At 40.2% G+C, this 19,102-nt stretch overlaps 1 protein-coding gene across 10 annotated transcripts in view; it reads right to left on the minus strand.

Annotated features, from left to right (window-relative positions):
* LOC121318597 (ELKS/Rab6-interacting/CAST family member 1) overlaps positions 1–19,102 on the minus strand; it is a 369,254-nt gene that overhangs the window by 20,269 nt on the left and 329,883 nt on the right. For 7 of the 10 annotated variants that reach the window (XM_041255448.1, XM_041255447.1, XM_041255446.1 and 4 more), the window contains one exon: positions 1,603–1,788. In XM_041255448.1, coding sequence (XP_041111382.1) covers positions 1,603–1,788 — 186 coding nt within the window. Of the gene's footprint in view, positions 1–1,602; positions 1,789–19,102 lie in introns of those variants that run through there. The other 3 variants (XM_041255451.1, XM_041255450.1, XM_041255449.1) reach the window with 1 other exon arrangement.

A 19,102-nucleotide genomic window follows, 5' to 3' on the forward strand; every position in this document is an offset into this window, starting at 1 on the left:
GATCAAACCTGTTTCGTTCCTAACTCACGGTTTTGCAGATGACACGCCCAATCAGTTGATTGCAAGCAATCTGGTTGTGCAACTTTTTGTTCAACCAGTTGCTTAGATGTTAACCCAGCTTTAAAGTCATTCTCAGTTTAACTGTACTGCATAATCCCTTCAAACAATAACCCTTCAGCAAACAATAATTTATACTGATGCCCCAGCTTTGTGAACAAATGTATCTGGAACCAGGTACTGATATGACAAATAATGAATTCCCTTTAAATCTCAAAGAGAAAGAGCAGTCTAGCTTATGATTCTTTGGAGAATGCACCCTGTTTTAAAATGGAGATGATCTCTGTTCTTTATCACGAAACAATAAAGACCTTGTTTTGAGCATGTCATACCTTTCAGAATCGATAACTTACAGGAACTGCATTTTATTGAGTTGTACCCCGTTTGAATTAAAACAAAAAATCCTAAGAAAGGCAAAGGATAATTCTGGCAAGCTAACTGGATTTGTCTTTTATTCAGATGAGACAAATCAGAGGGGTTAATCATGTGACCAGCTGGTATGCAGAGCAGCAGGAAATTATTCTCAGTCTTGTTGATCAATCTACAGATCATTGCTCCGATTATTCCACCATTCTGACAAAGTAATTGTAGCTAATCATTTTCTCCACCATGCACATCCATTCATTTCATAGGTCTCAGGTGTGCAGTTTGAGGTCTCAAAAGCTAGTGTTTGTAAATCACAGTTCTAATAAACAGTACCAACTCTTAAGATGTGGTATTTAACTTAAATGTATTTTTTCTCAGTTTCAATATTAATAACAATAAAAATAGTTTTACAATAAGCTGTTTCTTGTAGTATATTTGAATAGTAAAACATACATGTGCATTCAAAGGCAAACATAGTACCCTGTCCTGTAAGATAATTTATACAGCAAATTAGTCTACTAAAACATATGTTATGAAAAGCTCATATTACCATTTTACCAAAAGTTTTTTACCTAAAAGTTTTCATGGGAGCGAAGGCATAATAACACCAACCCAAAGGTATGGAATAAATAAAAGGCTGTTCTTTATATATATATATAAAAACAAAGATAATTTGAAAGATTCTTGAAGTCCAGATGTGGTCCAGTTTTGGACAATATTTGATACAGTTTTGTTAAAATGGATATTTGTTTTGAAGCCAACCAGGTGTCAGTTAGTACCCCACATGAGAAGATACTACACAATAGAAGACTATATAGTACTGCCAAAGACTTTTTGAGTTCTTCTTACTGCAAAACATATGGGTTCTGTATGTGTTCTGGCAACAATAGCGTTTCATTTTTTTTCTTGAAATAAATGCAATTTTGTGACAGGTTTCTTTTCTTATTTCATATTTCCATGAAACATTACACAATGATATTTCAAGTGGTACAAATGTTACTGCACCAGAACTTTTCCTACAGTGATTATTTTTCTAAAGGAAAATAAACATTTTGAAACAAACTATTTTTTGGCTTTTTGTGTTACACCAGTCTTCTGTATATTTTTGTTACAAACTGACTCAGGCCTATTAATAAACAAAGCTCTCCCATAGTAACCATGGTGATGAGAAGGGCTCACCTGCTCCAAGGTCATCTTCTGCAGCTCCTCCTCCCAAGCTGCTCGGTCGTCGTGGTGATATGAAGTGGGTGGGGCTATCCCTTGGAGAATCTGGGGGTCCCGGTCTTGGCAAAGTGCAGTCAGGTGTCCGATGTACAGCTTCAGTTTGCTGCGGTTCTGGTTGAGGTCTAAAAGAGGGGGTATAATCTACACATGGAGGGGAAGAAGGAACAAAACTTAGAAAAAACCCTGGGTATGGATTTAAAATAATCAAGAGGAATCATTTATTTTTGGGCTTTGCACGTCTTACATGTCTTACAATCACCTCCATTGGGGTCCATGACATGATTTGCATGTTTGAAAGCAAATTACACAAAATCTGTGACAGTTTCTTGCAGGGCAATTCAAATTTCACCACTGTAGTTGTGTATGGCACGTTTTTTTTGAAGCAGATCATAATTAGAATACATGTACAATTTTAATCCATGAAAAGGATATCACAGAAAGTGTCTTAATCAAAACAAGCTTCTTTTTAGGGCCTAGTTGTTTTGGTTGAATAACTTAATAATGATTCTCCCTAGGATGTGGTCAATATTAACACCTGACATTCCCAAAGGGCACTTCCTGTGATAAAGTCCAGCTTGCCGAAACATGAGTTTGCTTGGGGCGAAAGGTGAATTTTCTATCAGACAGCTTAAAAACATTTTTAAAAATCCATGGTTTTACAGACGCAAAATAAAAGGAATAAGGTTCCCCCACCAAAGTAAAGACTGGAAACCGAAAGGGGAGAGGGGAGAACAACCTGTAAGCAAATGAAAATGATAATAACTCAAGTGATAGCGCTGAAACATGACCACCGGCCCAGGAACCTCAGCAAACCCCATTAAAGAACGTTTGCTTTCCTGCAAACCAGGTCACTATTACAGGGAATGTGTGCTCGTGTTTTGCATACTGTGCTGAAGACAATAATTCTACAGCTATGTTTGCTGATCCTGTTGTTTTTGCAGTACGATACCTGATCAGATTAGGAGTGACCTGAACATATCCATAGCAGATTCTACGAGCTTGGATGTCTACTGCAGAACACATACTGCCTTACTATGAAATTCCACAAAACACATTCAGCATCCACCCAAGTTTAGTTACCAGGGACCAGCAACAAAGAACATGTCCTGTGCTTCTTACAAATCAATGTGATGTATTTTAAGAAATTTCAAATACTGACGATAGTTTGCTATGTAAGTTTCACCGTTAAAATAATATTTACTAAAATATTAGAAAAATAATCTTTCTAGGGAGCCACTGTAAGACATGGGAATCAATCTTGTCTAAAAAGTTGTTTTTACATGTAATTGTACTACCATTGGGCATAACTACAGAAACTACTTTCTCTCCAATGTGTATCAAATCCTATGCAGACATTTTTCTCATTTCTTTCATGCTCTGTATACATTTTAAACAACTTCAGTCTACACTATGTTGTTACTGTAAGACTATATGTGATCAATATTAAAATATTACATTGTTTAAAGATTGTGCTTATATTAAAATAGTAAACAGAATATAACTTTAAAAATGAGCGAAACTGGACACAACAGGATTCAATACAAATAGAAAAAATAAGCTAAGTTTATATCTGCAAATATGTGTTTTGTTCTTCTTGTTAAACAGAAAAAACAAAATCTCCCAAGTCCCAAGTTACTTTCCCTTTCTTAAATATTTTTCACAGTGTTTACGAGAGGTAATGAGGTTCCTATATTTTATCAGTACCTATCCAAGTCTACAGCATCCAACAAATTAATTTATGCATGTAAAACTGTTAGTATCAGAGAAACTAAATGCACATTCACTTTGAGCTGTGAGTGAATCTATAAAAGTGAGACAGCAAAAGAAGCGATCACTTAGTGGGGAAATATTACCTTTGAGATTTTAGAATGCTTCCATCCAGTTAAAATAGCCATTTAAAAAAACCAGGAGAGTCAGTTTAGTGGGTCTAGCTCTGACACAAATGTAACATTTGTGTCCGCACACTTTAGTAATGATTATTATTACATGGATTTTTTTTCCAGGCGAGAATGTTATTCTGTTGATGTTGGCATACAGGGTTTTCAAGCCTCTGGGTGTATCTCGGGAAGAGGGAATTCCAGAGTGGGCTTGGGAAGAATTTCTCCCATCAGGAGCCAAAGCCATTGCTCTGGAATCAATTAGGCACAGAGCAGCTCCTCTGCAGACAATGCTGAGGTATCTATAACACAGGGACCTGCACTCACTACTGCAAGGCTAGCTCTGCTCCCTCTGCAAACGGTTTTCATTTAGGCCTTGATCGCAGTTTTTAACAAAAATGAGAGAGAGAGAGAGAGAGAGAGAGAGAGAGAGAGAGAGAATAAGGTATAAATGGTATAAACAAATATAAAATGAAATATTTTACAATAAGCAGTTGGAACATCCAAGGACTGTACAGTACAGTCCTTCAACCCAAAAGTAAAGACATTCACTTTGTAAATAGTTTGGAAAATATTGATGTTATATTTTTATATTACATGGTTAAATACAGACAGGGCTACTTATTGCCCAACTGGATACAGAGAACTTTTAATTCCCCTCAATTAAAAAAAATACATAAGGGCTCCCCACGTGGCGCATCTAGTAAAGCCGCTCCTCGTGGAGTGAAGGATACGCCCTATAGCCTGGAGATCGCAGGTTCAAATCTAGGCTATGTCATTGCCGACCATGACCGGGGGTTCCTAGGGGGCACAATTGGCTGAGTGCCACTTGGGTAGGGAGGGCTTAGGTCCACGGTTCACATGCGCACCAGTGACCCCAGTGGCTGATATGTGGGTCTGCAGTGGAGCCATTCAGATCTGTGTTGTCCTCCAGCACTATAGGTCTGGTGGCTTTGCTGTGGATCCGCAGTGTGTAAAATGACAGCCTTGGCAGGAACATGTTTCAGAGGACACATGTTTTAGTCTCCGTTTCCCCGAGTTGCCAGGGGATTGCAGCACTGAACCAGGACAAAAATAATAATTGGGCATTCCAAATTGGGGAGAAGACCAGGGTATAAAAATGTTTTATTAAATGGCCATACTCGAGCAGTTTTGTAAAACCTGGGCTCTGGATATAAATTTAGAAAAAACTAAACACACTAGAACACACAACTAGCTACTGCTATCTGGGTCTGTTAATCACTTCATGTGGGAGCTTCAAATCAGCCATAGAGACCCTGGCAGAAAAAGCATACACAGCATACTATTCTAAAAAATACACTACCTAAAACCATCTGTAAAAATTATTACCGTTATTCTTCCCATCCTGCTGTATGGCAGTGAAGTCTATCGTCCCATTATAAATTTCCAATTCGAAACGTGGGAAAAGTGTCCAGTTGAAAACCTCGACCTGGAATTTCGTAAAAACATCCTGAACCTCCACAGAAATGCCCCAAACAATGGCTGTCGAGCAAAGCTTGGGTGATTCCTACTATTCCTTAAAATCCAGAAAAGTGGCCTCTGCTACTGGGTGCATTTACAACAGAGTGACCCTGACTCTTACCACCACAAATCCATAAAACAACAAGAAGTGCCCAGAGAGAGACCCCACCATCCAGCTGCCCTGAAGAGAGCCATACTGAGATCACAGAGTTTCACACCAGCCGGGGCAAAACATACCCACTTCAGCTCAGGAAAACAGTCTCTTCCCAAAAACAAAATTATATTAACTATTGGACAGACCAAATAAAAAATAAATAAACTGGAATGCTACAGAATGCTAAACAGAAATTATTCTACAGATGACTATTTAACTGAAATAAAAGACTCCAAACTGAGACAGACCCTGACAAAATACAGGCTAAGCAACCACAACTTTGAGGTGGAAACTAGCCGGCACAGGCAGACCTGGAAACCAAGAGACAGACGCCTACAGTTCTGTGAAAAAGTATTTGCCCCTTCTGATTTTCTGCATTTTTGCATATTTTTGACACTGAATGTTATCAGATCTTCAACCAAAATCTAATTTTAGAGAAACGGGACCGAGTGAACAAATAACCCCAAATTTTGCTACTTATTTCAATTATGTATTAAAGAAAGTTATGCAACACCCAATGCCCCCGTGTGAAAAAGTAATCGCCCCCTTAGACTCAATAACTGGTTACGCCACCTTTAGCAGCAATAACTGCAAGCAAACGCTTCCTGTAGTTATTGATCAGTCTCTCAGAGCACTGTGGAGGAATTTTGGCCCACTCCTTCATGCAGAACTGCTTCAACTCAGTGATATTTGTGTGTTTCCGAGCATAAACTGTTTGTTTCAGGTCCGGCCACAACATCCCACACGGAAAATTTGCATCTGTCCAGCACATCTGTATTTCTCTTAAAGCCAAAAAAACCTCATCGTTTGATTTTTAACCCTAGATAATACCAAAAGATACAAAATAAAAACAGCAATCTTATGAAATCCATAACCTTAGCACTATACTGTACTTGGTGAATGAAACTGAAAGTCAGCAATGTGTCTCTCAGTATTTTGAAAAAAACCATTTGGTTTGTGTTGCATGGTACCCTGTGACAGTTGCAGCCAATAATTTATTTTAAAATTTTATTATTAAAAATTACAAGTTTAAATCATTGCTTATCTCAAATGGAAAAAACACAAGCTTTTTCTTAATTTTATCGCAGGCTCTATTTACATCACTTTCCAATTCCAAATTTCCTGAAGCACATAATAGTGTCACAAAATAAATATGTAAAGGTTTGTAAACTATAGGCACAAAGACTGCAACTACATTTAGGCATTTTATAGGGTCACTATACAATACCAGTACATTAAAAAGAATAAGTGTACAGTTTCTCTTCTGATAGCCCTTGCTACAGAGCCAGTCAATATGTTAGTCTATGTTTTCAATAGGGGTATAGTTTTCCACACAATTCTATGTGATACATATTCACTTGTGGAAGGTCAGTCTGACTCAGAAGGTGTTATACGAATATGAGGGGGAATTTAACTTGAATGAATGATTCCTTCCTTGGAATTTCAAAGGAACGAGTTCTCAAGTATGTATGAAAATACAGCTGACTTCCCACCACTTACTGCAAAACGTTTCCACACTGCCAGGCAGAGCAGGCCGACCAAAGCACAGCTTGTCAGACTGGCACACCTGCCATACCAGTGAGCTGCCGTAGAAACGCCTCTACCTCACTAGCCACAGTGAAGGGTGCTAAACTCAAAGTCAACAGTTATTACTTTATACACCGTAACTACTGGGGAGCAACTCAGCGGAGCAGCCATACTAAAGAAAAAGGACCCGGGCTGGGTTTCCAGAGTGAGCAGATGCACTGCCGAGCTTCCAAGAACCCCTTGGAATCACGTGCAACTAAGCCCTGTGTTTGTTGACTAATAGATGGTGTGTACAAAGATAATTAAAGGTCATGGGATTTGGGGAATTTTTCCATGACACCAAGGCAACATTCATGCTCTCCTTCAAAAGACTGCATTCAACCTTAGTTTCAAGTCTCTACTGAAGTACAACTCATGGGCCTTGACTCTCCACCACCCCTAATATTAAGCAGTGTTGAAAACATCCTTTCATTTAAATTACTGTATATAGAACAGTTTAAGGCACATGCAATAAAACAATAAATGTATTTTAAGAGTACAGCAGACTCTCGCTAATCCAAACTGTTTTATAATCTGAACCATCAAATTATAATGAAATGCAGGTTGATCGAAGCCATAGAAACCAAACTTCAATATCATAATTCTATTACAACTAATACATGTATTATTAACTTTTGATGAAAAAAAAGTATAAAACATATAGAAAAGGCTTTTTCAGTGTGATACAGATTACAATCAGCACTAAACTCTAAAAATCAGAACTACTGTATCCTACTGTAAAAGAAAAATGGGGTCAAAATGCAGAAGCAACACCTACCACAGGATGTTCAAATATGGGTCAATATGCACACTCCTAAGGGTGCTGTTCAGCACCAAGCAAAGCTATTGTGCATTTCAAATGCCCACCCCCACTCTATACACTAATTCCCAAAGTGAATTCATTGGTTGTCAAGTGAATCAGGCAGAACACAAACAGCAATTCATAAACTGCAGGACTTTAAGAGCACACCTACCCAAGTACTGTCCAGGCTCCACCATGCTTACCATCGGTGACCTAATGTTGTTTTGCAACAATCCTGTTTGGTATTTAGCTACAACCATACAACTAGACTACTGCTTACCGTTGAAATACATTGCTCTGGCTTTCATTACCATACGCTGCTAGTTTGGTTAAGGAAGGGAAAGGGTCAAAGTTCCAGAAGTCCTTGATTCCTTCTGGTCTCCCTGGGTCTGCTGCCTGTTATTTAGACAGTGGACGTTTTTTTGGCATTGAAAGCTTAAACGATGGTTCCAAATGTATGGTGATTATACAAACTTTCAGTATGGTTTCAATCAAGGGAACACAAACAAAGGCAAGAGAAGGAAGGAGGATTCTTGGCCTATGGGCATACTTTAATTTATAAAAGGGGGGCTTGCTCTGATCAAAGCCAACAGCTGTGGCCATTTTCTGGAATGTGGGTACCAGATTTCAGATTTACTTCTCATAAACCATTTACATTGATGCTACTTAATCCATAACCTAGATCTACTTTTAATACAGAAGCTGTAACTATATGATTATGTAAACATTTTGTTTCCTGCAACTGGGCAGCTTTATCCAGAATATTGCTTTACCACTTTCCCATTGAGAATATCTCTAACCTCCTTTACAGCCTAGATTAAATTCACTAAACCCCCATTATGGTCTCCACACACCATATAAGACTGACATGGTTGTCAAAGGTTGGGAAAAGTCAAGGTTGATACCCTCACTCTGGTCTTTCATTTACGACCCACAGCTCATTCACAGCTATTGGTTTTAAGTCTCAGCTGAAAGACAGGGTGTCCAAACCTCATGGCAGGGTGTTGGCAGATAAAGCATGCCCATGTTGGACTTATAAGGTAGGTTAGCACTCTGTGACCTTCTGTCCACCGAGTCGTCAGCATGCCCCCATATCAAACTGTCAATCTTCCTCATGCTGAGCGGCCACCCTCTTATCATCTCTTCATAACAGGAACTGTCTTCGGCGTCTTCTGTCGGAAGCTACCGCTGACCATTAACAACTGGAGCCGCCACTGCTGCAGCCGCTGGGCCCCTAAAATAAGAGCTGTGCACGGCCTCATAGGGATAGCTTCCTAACGCCAGGGGCAGCCGTTCAACTCAACATGGTTTAACCAGTTAATTAGCAGTGATGCGATATCCCTGGGGGGAGGAATTTGTCATCAGGGAAGGACACATCAGCAATGTGAGGTAAGGATATCCACTCAGATTCCAGAGTGTTGGGTAACTATGCTGCTAATATAAGCAGCTGTAATTCTTTGTCAGAAAACTGCTGAGTGCTCTTGATTAGGGGGGAAAGGCTCTCTAGGGAATGCCAAAGTTGGGGTTTAGAATTAGTATTAATTAGTATTAGTGCGTAATGGAGATTTAACATCTAGTTTGCCACAAACTTGGATTGAAGCTGGAAGCAGAAAAAAAACATCCTCAACCAGCGTGCATGCCTGGATAAAGCAGGGGGAAGGGGCAGCTGTGGGGTATGGAAGGATCAAACTGAAGGCCCTGAAACGAGAAGAAATTCTGTCTCCTAGAATGAAGGAGGAATTGTGGGTGCCCTGTGCTCAGCATGGATCACGTTTCAGTCCTGAGAGTAGCTGTCAGTACACTGTCACTGTAACCTGAGCAGAGCGGCCAGGAGCAAACAAAACGGAGGGATCAGGTGAAAAGCTATTCTTGTCCTGCGTTCACGCAAGCAAACACACACGAACGCACGAACGCACACACATACACTTCTTAAGGCTAAGGACATTTATTGCCAATTTTATCCCACTTAGACCCCTTACTTAAGCATGATGGTATACCTGAATAGCTAATCGTCTTCTCTTTAAATATATGCACAATATTGTAATGATCAAGGACAGCAGTGCCCAAAATGTTTCAGTTTTAGCTTTTACTGCCCAGTTTTTCCTCTCAAGAGATTATAGACCCCCACCCCTACCTCCACCCACTATACAAATACTGGATCTCATTAAACTAATACAAAACTATATCAGCAAACAAAGCATCACAGATATATAACAATATATCTCGATAATACTCTGTTGTATGGACTGCAAGGTCCAATGCACCTCAATATTTTATACGCTACAGTCCTTCAGAGGTCTCTGTGTCTCTGAGTGACAAAAAAAACATAAGCAAAACAGTACAGCAAAGTATTTCAAGCCAACCTAAGCAATTGGTACTACAGTTGATGATAAAAACTAGACTTACAGTTCTAAATGCAGAGCTATATAAGCCAGCTCAAACCACACTCAATAGCTGATATTCAATAACACCGTGATGACAATTATGAATAACTGTCTGTTGGTATAAAGGCCTGGGATTGTTCTCTTAGTCTGTCGGGGTGCTCTCTGGAGGTTAATTGCCATCAGTCTACCTAAAAGCAGCTCTGTCTGTGGCTGCAGTGAAATACATTGCACAGCACTCCCCTGTGACCCTACAGCTCAGCTATACCAGATGCTTGCAGTCTGAGACCCCCCCTCCAAATGGAGGCTACAGTATTCTACTTTACTGTGTACAAGCCAGCCTCTGGGGAAAACCACAAAAAGATCCCTCTAAAGGGTTTAGTATTTCTGGCCCATTCTGATCCTGTATTATCCCTTTTCCGAAACCCAGAGATCCCCACCGCTACCTACTGGTGCCCCTTTCTGGTGCTGACAAGACAGCTACGACATGGACGCTCAAATCTTGCTGTTGGTCCTGCAAAAATAATGCCCTGGCATAAACCACAGGAATTTATCCAAACATCACTGAATTACCTTTGTACACCTTGCACGGCCACCTCCTATTTAACACTGCTGACTCGCTCAGTCTTTGTACACACAGGACGCGTTAGAAACAATGTATAAAGACATTAAAGAAATTCTGCTATAACACTGTATGTGAACAATTCATTTAAAAAGCTGATAGGAATTCAACTGAAAACTTTTTTCAAACTGAGAAAATATCCAAAGCTTGCTGTGATGAGTCAAAGGGTTTTCGGTCTGTGATTCAGCCTCCCGACAGTAGATGGCATCAAACCAACTCGGGACTTCCCTTACCAAGATCTCGTGACCATGGCAAAAGTCATCTTTTGAGGGGCGGCACCTTGGTGAGGGGCGGAAGTACGAGTATGTAAATTCCAGCCACTGGAGTCAAGTGAAGGATAAGGACACGTGTCGGTTGGGGATTGGTGTTCCACTGACTACAGAGGCGGGACATTACATACTAAAGGGAACGTACTACTGTGTTCGGGGTTGGTCCGAAAGTAAAGTAGGAGGAGTAACGGGTGGAGGGAGAGTCTGGTTTTGTGCAGCGGGATTTTTGAAACACTAACATTTCTTTTGTCTTTTTTTTGTTTATGTATGGTCACCACGAAGACAAATTAAAGACGAGTCATCACAGTTTGTTTTGGATTCCACCCCTGCACTCCTTCCCTCACACCATTTTGTTTTTCTTGGGCGGATTTTAGGGTTAAACAGGTCGGATTGCAACGGAAAAATCTCGCCAATTGTTTTCTCCTGTTGCTTTAATTGTCCCCTGGTAGAAACTAAGACCATTTCCCGACCTAAAATACGATCAAAAAACGGCCAGTCTCTTCCCAGGAGAACAGGGTATGGTAAACATTGCGCTACAGCCACTTTAACGCAAGCTGAATAATCACCTACAATAAGTCTAACTTTAGTGGTGGGATAAACCCGAGTTTCTCCATGAATACAGGAGATAGCCACTTTACCCTGTGGCTCCCAGGCTACCCCATCCAAGAGAGCTTGCCGAATCAATGTTTGTGCACACCCAGAGTCCGCAAATGCGTAAGTACTCTTTCCCCCGACCTGTACTCTTAACTGATAAGGGCCCTCCCGACATTCCCCAGTGTTCCTACCTGTTACTGCTGACCAGGATCTTGTCGCCAGGTCCACCTTTATTACTGGACAATTCCTGGCAATGTGTCCAGGCTCATTACATTGGTAGCACACTTGGTTAGGAGGCATCAACGGAGTTAATCTGTCCTGCGAGTCCGCGACCGGCAGGTTAGGGGGATTCTCTCTCGCCCAGGATGGGGCTAACCTCGACCTCCATGGTCTGAAGGTCCGGTTACCCCCTCTGGGCTTCATTGGTTGGTTGGTCCGAGTTAGTTTAGGGGCAGGAGTGGGGTCTGACCCGGCACCTTCGTTTGCGTCTTCGTAGGCCTCCGCCAGGAGGAGGGCATCCTCGAGAGTGGTAGGTCTATTCCTCTTAATCCACTCTCGATTCCCTGGCGGTAGTATAGACGCAAACTGTTCTATAACTATTTTCTGCACCAGTTCTTGGGGTGTATGTTCTTCTGGCCGCAGCCACCGGGTGCACTGATCTAAAAGATATTGTCCCGCAACCCGGGGCCGCATCCCCTTGGACAGCTGGTATTCCCGAAAACGGCGCCGGTATGTTTCCTCCGTGATCCCGAGGCGTGAGAGAATGGCTTCTTTAACTTTAACATAGTCCCCTGCATTCGTGGCCGTCAGGGCTCGATATGCTGCCTGAGCTTCCCCTGTCAGGCAGGGTGCCAATTTCATGGCCCAGTGTTCCCTAGGCCACTCTGCAGCCTCTGCCACTCTCTCAAACGTAATCAAGAAAGCCTCGGGATCATCTTCCGAGGTCATCTTCTGAAGATTAGGCTGAGCTGCAAACATCCGGGCAACCGCTCTCTCTGATGTTGATATTGATAGTTTTTCTACCAGCTGTCCCAAGAACTGGGCGAGCTGTTCCAGGTGCCGTGTCTCTCTCTCCTCTCGCTTCTCCTCCTGCTCCCTAAACATTGTCAAAACTGTAGCTGGATCCATTCCCACTTCTGACACCACGTGTGAGGCGAGAGTGTATTAAATGGAATGTCCAGACAGTAATTTATGTGTACAGAAATAAAATAATTTATTTTTATTTTCTATACACAACAAAAGGATTAAATAACAAACGAAAAACAAAATGGTGTGAGGGAAGGAGTGCAGGGGTGGAATCCAAAACAAACTGTGATGACTCGTCTTTAATTTGTCTTCGTGGTGACCATACATAAACAAAAAAAAGACAAAAGAAATGTTAGTGTTTCAAAAATCCCGCTGCACAAAACCAGACTCTCCCTCCACCCGTTACTCCTCCTACTTTACTTTCGGACCAACCCCGAACACAGTAGTACGTTCCCTTTAGTATGTAATGTCCCGCCTCTGTAGTCAGTGGAACACCAATCCCCAACCGACACGTGTCCTTATCCTTCACTTGACTCCAGTGGCTGGAATTTACATACTCGTACTTCCGCCCCTCACCAAGGTGCCGCCCCTCAAAAAGATGACTTTTGCCATGGTCACGAGATCTTGGTAAGGGAAGTCCCGAGTTGGTTTGATGCCATCTACTGTCGGGAGGCTGAATCACAGACCGAAAACCCTTTGACTCATCACACTTGCCTTTTAGATTTACATACATCTAATACAGGCTAACTTTCAATTACGATAAACAACTATGTGCAGCGTTTCAACCCTCATGTTTTCTGTTTTCCAGTTGGCATTGACGGAAGGAATGGTGTATTTAAAGTTTGATCATGTTATTAGACCATGAGGCAACACTCTGGTTTAAAAGTGCCGTTGCTTGAAGGGCTTTTGCTTTCTCAATGTGATGATAACTGTGGAGGATGGGCGCCGCATTGGCTTTGGCACTCCCGGGGTTGGGGAGGCGGGATCCGGTTTAGGCTGTTTCTTCTCAGTGCTCTGCGGCAACCCCGACAGGCCAGGTGCCGAGTGAGCTTGGGGGCAGAGATTTGTTGGGCTGGTCTTTGTCTCCAGAGGCCGGTAGCCTGCAGACATCCGCTCTTGAGTTCCTGGGTGTAAAAACACGCCGATTGGCTCGTGGGATTGGAGGACGCCCACTGAGCCTCTGGTACCCGAGCTTTGTGGGGGATTACCGCGGTGAAAGAAAATCATAATAATAATAATAAATAATAATAATAATAATAATAATAATAACATAATAATCATCCTCCGATAATAATTAATAATAATAATTAATAATAATTGTAAATAATAATAAAATAAATTCCAAATTGGGTGTAAAAAATAATTGGAGATTCTAAATTTTAAATAAATAAATAAATGATCTGAAACAAGATAACATGAATGATACGTGAATATTATGTAGTTACAGTCCAGCTAATATCTAACTACATATGTAATTAATTATGTCGTTCAAACACTATTTTTATTGAATTTCTTGTCTGGATGTTTGGCTGTTTTTATCAAAGCTTGTGACTGTAGCTTGTGAACGACTTGTTGGACTTCATAATGGTGCCCAAAATAGTTACCGATCCTCCAAAACACCCAAATCACTCGCCTGTGCACACACTGGCATGACTTCCTGTGTAGGGCAAACTCACTTCAAGGCTATATGTTGGAAATTCTCCTTGAGACGAATGGTAACTGCAACACCTATCGGCCTTGGTTACTGTTATGAGCTCAGGTGAAAGTCTTAGAACCTAGAATGAAAATCTACATGTCTGCTGCTGCAAAACTTCAGTATACACATATATCCAACTAATGATGTTTAATGCATTTTTTTTTAATTACAAAAGGCAGAATGCACAACATACATTTCCCGCTGCAAATCAAAAGGGGCTTGCACCCACAAAGAGACAGGCACCCTCATTTATACCCAGATTCTCATACTCTCGTTCTAAAGAACTGTCTAGGCAGATATGTGTAGGTGACATACCCACAGGCATGCTCTTTGAGCTCACAGGGTGCCTGGCTTGTGCTGCGGCAGCATGGGGAGGAGAAACAGTCCTGACTGCAGGAACAGCAGCGCCGACACAATGCCCTCAGGAAACTCCAGTGAAGATCGCACCCCTGCGCCCACCTCACGGTTCTGCCTTTACAAGGTGAGGGACTCCAGAGCCCAAGTGTGGCTTACTTACATAGAGGGCCTCGCCAACATATCCCCAGGTCAAAAAAATAAATAAAAATAAAGAATGAAAGTGTTTCAGCTATCTGCCTTCCTCTGAGTAATTATAAATAAATGAATCGAGTGGAGATGCCTAACAGTGCAGCTACATCAGGGTCCGTGAATAACTACTAATAGTGGCCAAGACTCACAACGCAGTCTATCAATCCACAGGTCTAGATTCATCCAAGAGAGAAACACTACAGTATGATAAAGCTCTACAGTTTTTGTCCCACCTCTCATCGAATAAGCACGTCATTAGGGGAACAAATATCAGTGGAAGACAAATTAAAGAAAATGATAACTGCAAGAACAATATGACTCCCTGATCCTCATGGCTTTCAGCAAATAAATTAAAATAAATAAACAGAAACTCCCTCTCTAGGACTCCAGCCAGGGAACCCACTACAGGATGTGAAGTTGAATTCAAAGCTAGCACCCGGTACCTGGTACAGCGATCATATTTCTCAGGGCTGCTTTTAAGCACCTCTGATTAACTGAATAAATTATTAATTTCTTTCTTTTGTTTTTTAATTCCTGGATAAAATTACTTTAAATGTTTGCCAAAGTTACCAAAGTTTGCCATACACAATTTAGACCACAAGTGAAGAGATTAGTTTTATTGTTGTCGTTATTATCGCCTGAAATGTCTTCATATCAGACAGTCTGTATCCAATGGTTTTTCTGTCACAATTAGCTATACTGTTAAATTAATTCTGTATTATCTTATAGGGTGCTGTGTAAGACACAAGCTGATTTCCACCCACTCAAGAGCAGAGTGGCCAGTAAGCCCACTTGTAGCAAAGCTATGATAAGCATGAATTGTACAGCACCCAATACATTATTCTCTATATATCAGATAGTAGGTATTATGGTTATATCAGTTGGAAATGACGTTGCTAAGATTAGCTATTGTTATTTTATAGACTGTATTATAAAAGCACATACTATAGGGTGTTACAAATAAGATAAGGGTTCATTTCCACCCTCAATCAATGTTACTGTACAATGCTGAAACAAATAAAACACATTAAACTGTACATGTAAGACTGTAATTCCATCTCGACTGGCAACAAATGCAAATGTTTTTAGGTAAGGGACTCAGTTAGTGGTCGTTCTAAATATTGACTGCTTAAATAATTAAAATATACCCCTTTGCATACCAAGATTAGGTATGTAAGTCAGTGGTGTATTTTTGTAAAATTACATTAAACAATGTAATATGTTTATATTATTTAAATGGTGTATCTACTACTGTTTAGATGAACTAAGTAAGGCTCCTGGAATTCAGAATAGCCATTGGATATGACTCAGGACATTAACACCAGTGCATCAAATTGTTGGCCCACCACTCCGTCATCCTGTTTCGAAACACGTCACTATTAGCTGACAAAGGAGAGCAGCAGAAATCAAGTATCTTTTGCCTTTTCTTTAAGATATGACTTGACCATGAAGGTTTTCAGAGAAGAACAGGTTGAGCACTGTTGGAAATTAATCAGAAACAAAGGGTATTTGGGTTTTGGATATGCAATGGCAGACAGCTTAAGAGAATGTGATTAATATGACGGACATTCCAGTGACAAATTATCAGTAAGACACAACACCCTGCCTCATTAACAGCCCAGGATAGCTTTGTTTGCGTTGAGCAGATGCCAGAAGTGACTGAGTGCCAGAGCTAAACGCCCCAGCTTCTTATTTCCACCCCAGCACAGTTAAAGATTCTATTTAGGCTGAGAGCTTAACAGCCACAGTTGGAAAGCCTAACACCTCCTATCCACCCAGATCCATCCAGTTTCCTGTAGTATCACAGTAATAACTTAATGAAAAGGATTACTAAACACTTAAAAAGCCTTTCATTCAGTAAAACATAGACATAAAACATATAACATACACTACTCTGCCTAACTCCTTTCCTCTCCCCTCCCTCCAGTTGTCTGAAATATGAACATCCTTCAAGACACATTCCACTGCTCTACGGAGTCTACACCATGCAATATTGGGGCTGTAAGTGGCCAAACCTGGTATTACATACAGGTCCTAATCAAGTGGACAGGCTGTGTACATCTCCCGGCAAAGGCATGAGTTATAGTGAAAATGTAGCTCAGCATGGCCTACCTCTACAGCATGCAGAATTGTAGGACCATAAGAGTATTTAAAGAGTTAAACTTTGCTGAAATGATCTAGCACCAGAAATAAAGTTGAGGAGTTTGTAACAGTGTAGCTTGGAAAGAAATAGGCCCCTGTTCACCACACTAACATCTGATAAGTATTGGGGGAAGACAGGCCCTCCTGAATTCCTGAGCCTGGAATAGACCCCTGAATGCTTAAGAGTTAGCAAGCATGGATGCACCTGGTTCTCAAGGTTGGTTGTTGCAAAAAGGAATAATTCTAATTAAGCGAGAAGCTGGTCTTTGTTCTAGTGAATTATACAGGATGCTGCTATCAACATCTACAAGCAAAGTCAGAGAAAGGAAAGAGCAGTGGACAACAGCCTAACTGATTAGCTCTTTGCTATATTCAGAAGGAACACCCCAGAATTTGGTTAAAATTGTGAGAAATTTAAATAATACAAAAAGGACAGAAAGAGAATAATACCAAATGGATCACCATAGAAGAAAGAGGAAAGGTCAACAAATGCTGAACCAATACATTAATGAACTGATTTGGCCTGCCGGCAGCGGTCAGATTTACAGCAGGATTTCCTATATTCTGAGCGAGACTGGGTTATCTTACCAGGACAAACTCTACTGCAAGTCTGCCTCTGAAGCAAGTGGAACCACAGAAGACTGAATCATACCCTGCAAGAGAAACAATGAGTATTCCCAGTTCAACTGAAAGAGATTCAACAGAATGTGATGTTATATATATACAAGAGAGTTATAAAGTATAACAGGATGTGGCCATAAGTCTCTGTACTGTAGAAACCAGGGGTCATAGCTGATGGAAATAATTTAACAGTCAGTGAAAATAATTGAAGCAATCTACTTAATTGAAATTGGTGGTAGAATGAATAGGGAATGAATAAGAACAAATATAATGGGTGTTAAGTTTAGATGCCGTGAATTCTAATTAAGGGATATATATGTGTGTGTGTGTGTGTGTGTGTGTGTGTGTGTGTGTGTGTGTGTGTGTGTGTGTGTGTGTGTGTGTGTGTGTGTAATTAAACAACAGATTGCTAACAACTGTGTTTTTGTAATCGCCTGTTAAATAGAATTATTTGTAATTTTCCTGACTCACATATACCGTAAAACTTCAATTAAATGTCTCTGGCATTTCTTTACAATATTTGCAAGCAGACCGAGAGACAGGCAATTATTTGAGACCGGCGTTTATATTAGATCACTAGCTTCACATGCAGTCATTGAGAAGCCGCTAACATACAGCCTTGTTGCAACATCATAACTCAATTTAAACATTCCAGCAAATTTATCAAAAGGTTGTGTGTCAGTAGGAATTAAGTAACAGTTTTGTTTTATGACAAAATTACATTGTATTGTACACCCTCAAGTATATAGCGAAAGTATTATTAAGGTCTTTTAATATGCACTGGTTAACAAGGATATGGTAGTCTATGTAAAACGTTGGAAAATGAACCAGCAGAAGTATGAACTTGTATTTAAAAATGGATTTAGATCTACCCTTGTTAATAATAATAATAAAATCCACTAAAATAATTTAACTGTTGATAGAATACAGGCATTTAGGCTATGCTTACAGCACAATAATAATAATAATAATAATAATAATAATAATAATAAAATGTTCTTACAAATGAACAGTAAAAGCAGTAGTATCATTACCAAAACTAATTTATTGTTTAATCTCAATCTTGTACATTGTTAATACAACAAAACATGTTAAAATACATCAAGAGGTGTATATCTGACCTACTTTCAGACCGCTTAAAATTATCAAAACTTTTAATAATGCAAAAACTGCATTAAATAAATATGCATTACATGTAGGCCTACCTTAAGTTACATTTTCTATTATTATTATTTATTAATCATGTGAGTCACTATCATTGCTGTCACTTATTATTATATACATAGATAGATAGACAGAAAGATAGATAGATAGATAGATAGTGCCTATAGAAAGTCTACACCCCCTTGAACTTTTTTTGCATTTTGTTGTGTCAGTGCCTCAAGAGTTTTATGCATTTAAATGAGGATTTTGTCCACTTATCTACACACCAAATCTCACGTTTCTTCTGTGAAGCAATGCCCTTCTCATGTTTCTTCTGTGAAGCAATGTCAATCTCACGTTTCTTCTGTGAAGCAATGCCCTTCTCATGTTTTTTCTGTGAAGCAATGCCCTTCTCATGTTTCTTCTGTGAAGCAATGCCCTTCTCATGTTTCTTCTGTGAAGCAATGCCCTTCTCATGTTTCTTCTGTGAAGCAATGCCCTTCTCATGTTTCTTCTGTGATGCAATGCCCTTCT

Source organism: Polyodon spathula, chromosome 7 (assembly GCF_017654505.1).
Source record: "Polyodon spathula isolate WHYD16114869_AA chromosome 7, ASM1765450v1, whole genome shotgun sequence".
Taxonomy (NCBI): domain Eukaryota; kingdom Metazoa; phylum Chordata; class Actinopteri; order Acipenseriformes; family Polyodontidae; genus Polyodon; species Polyodon spathula.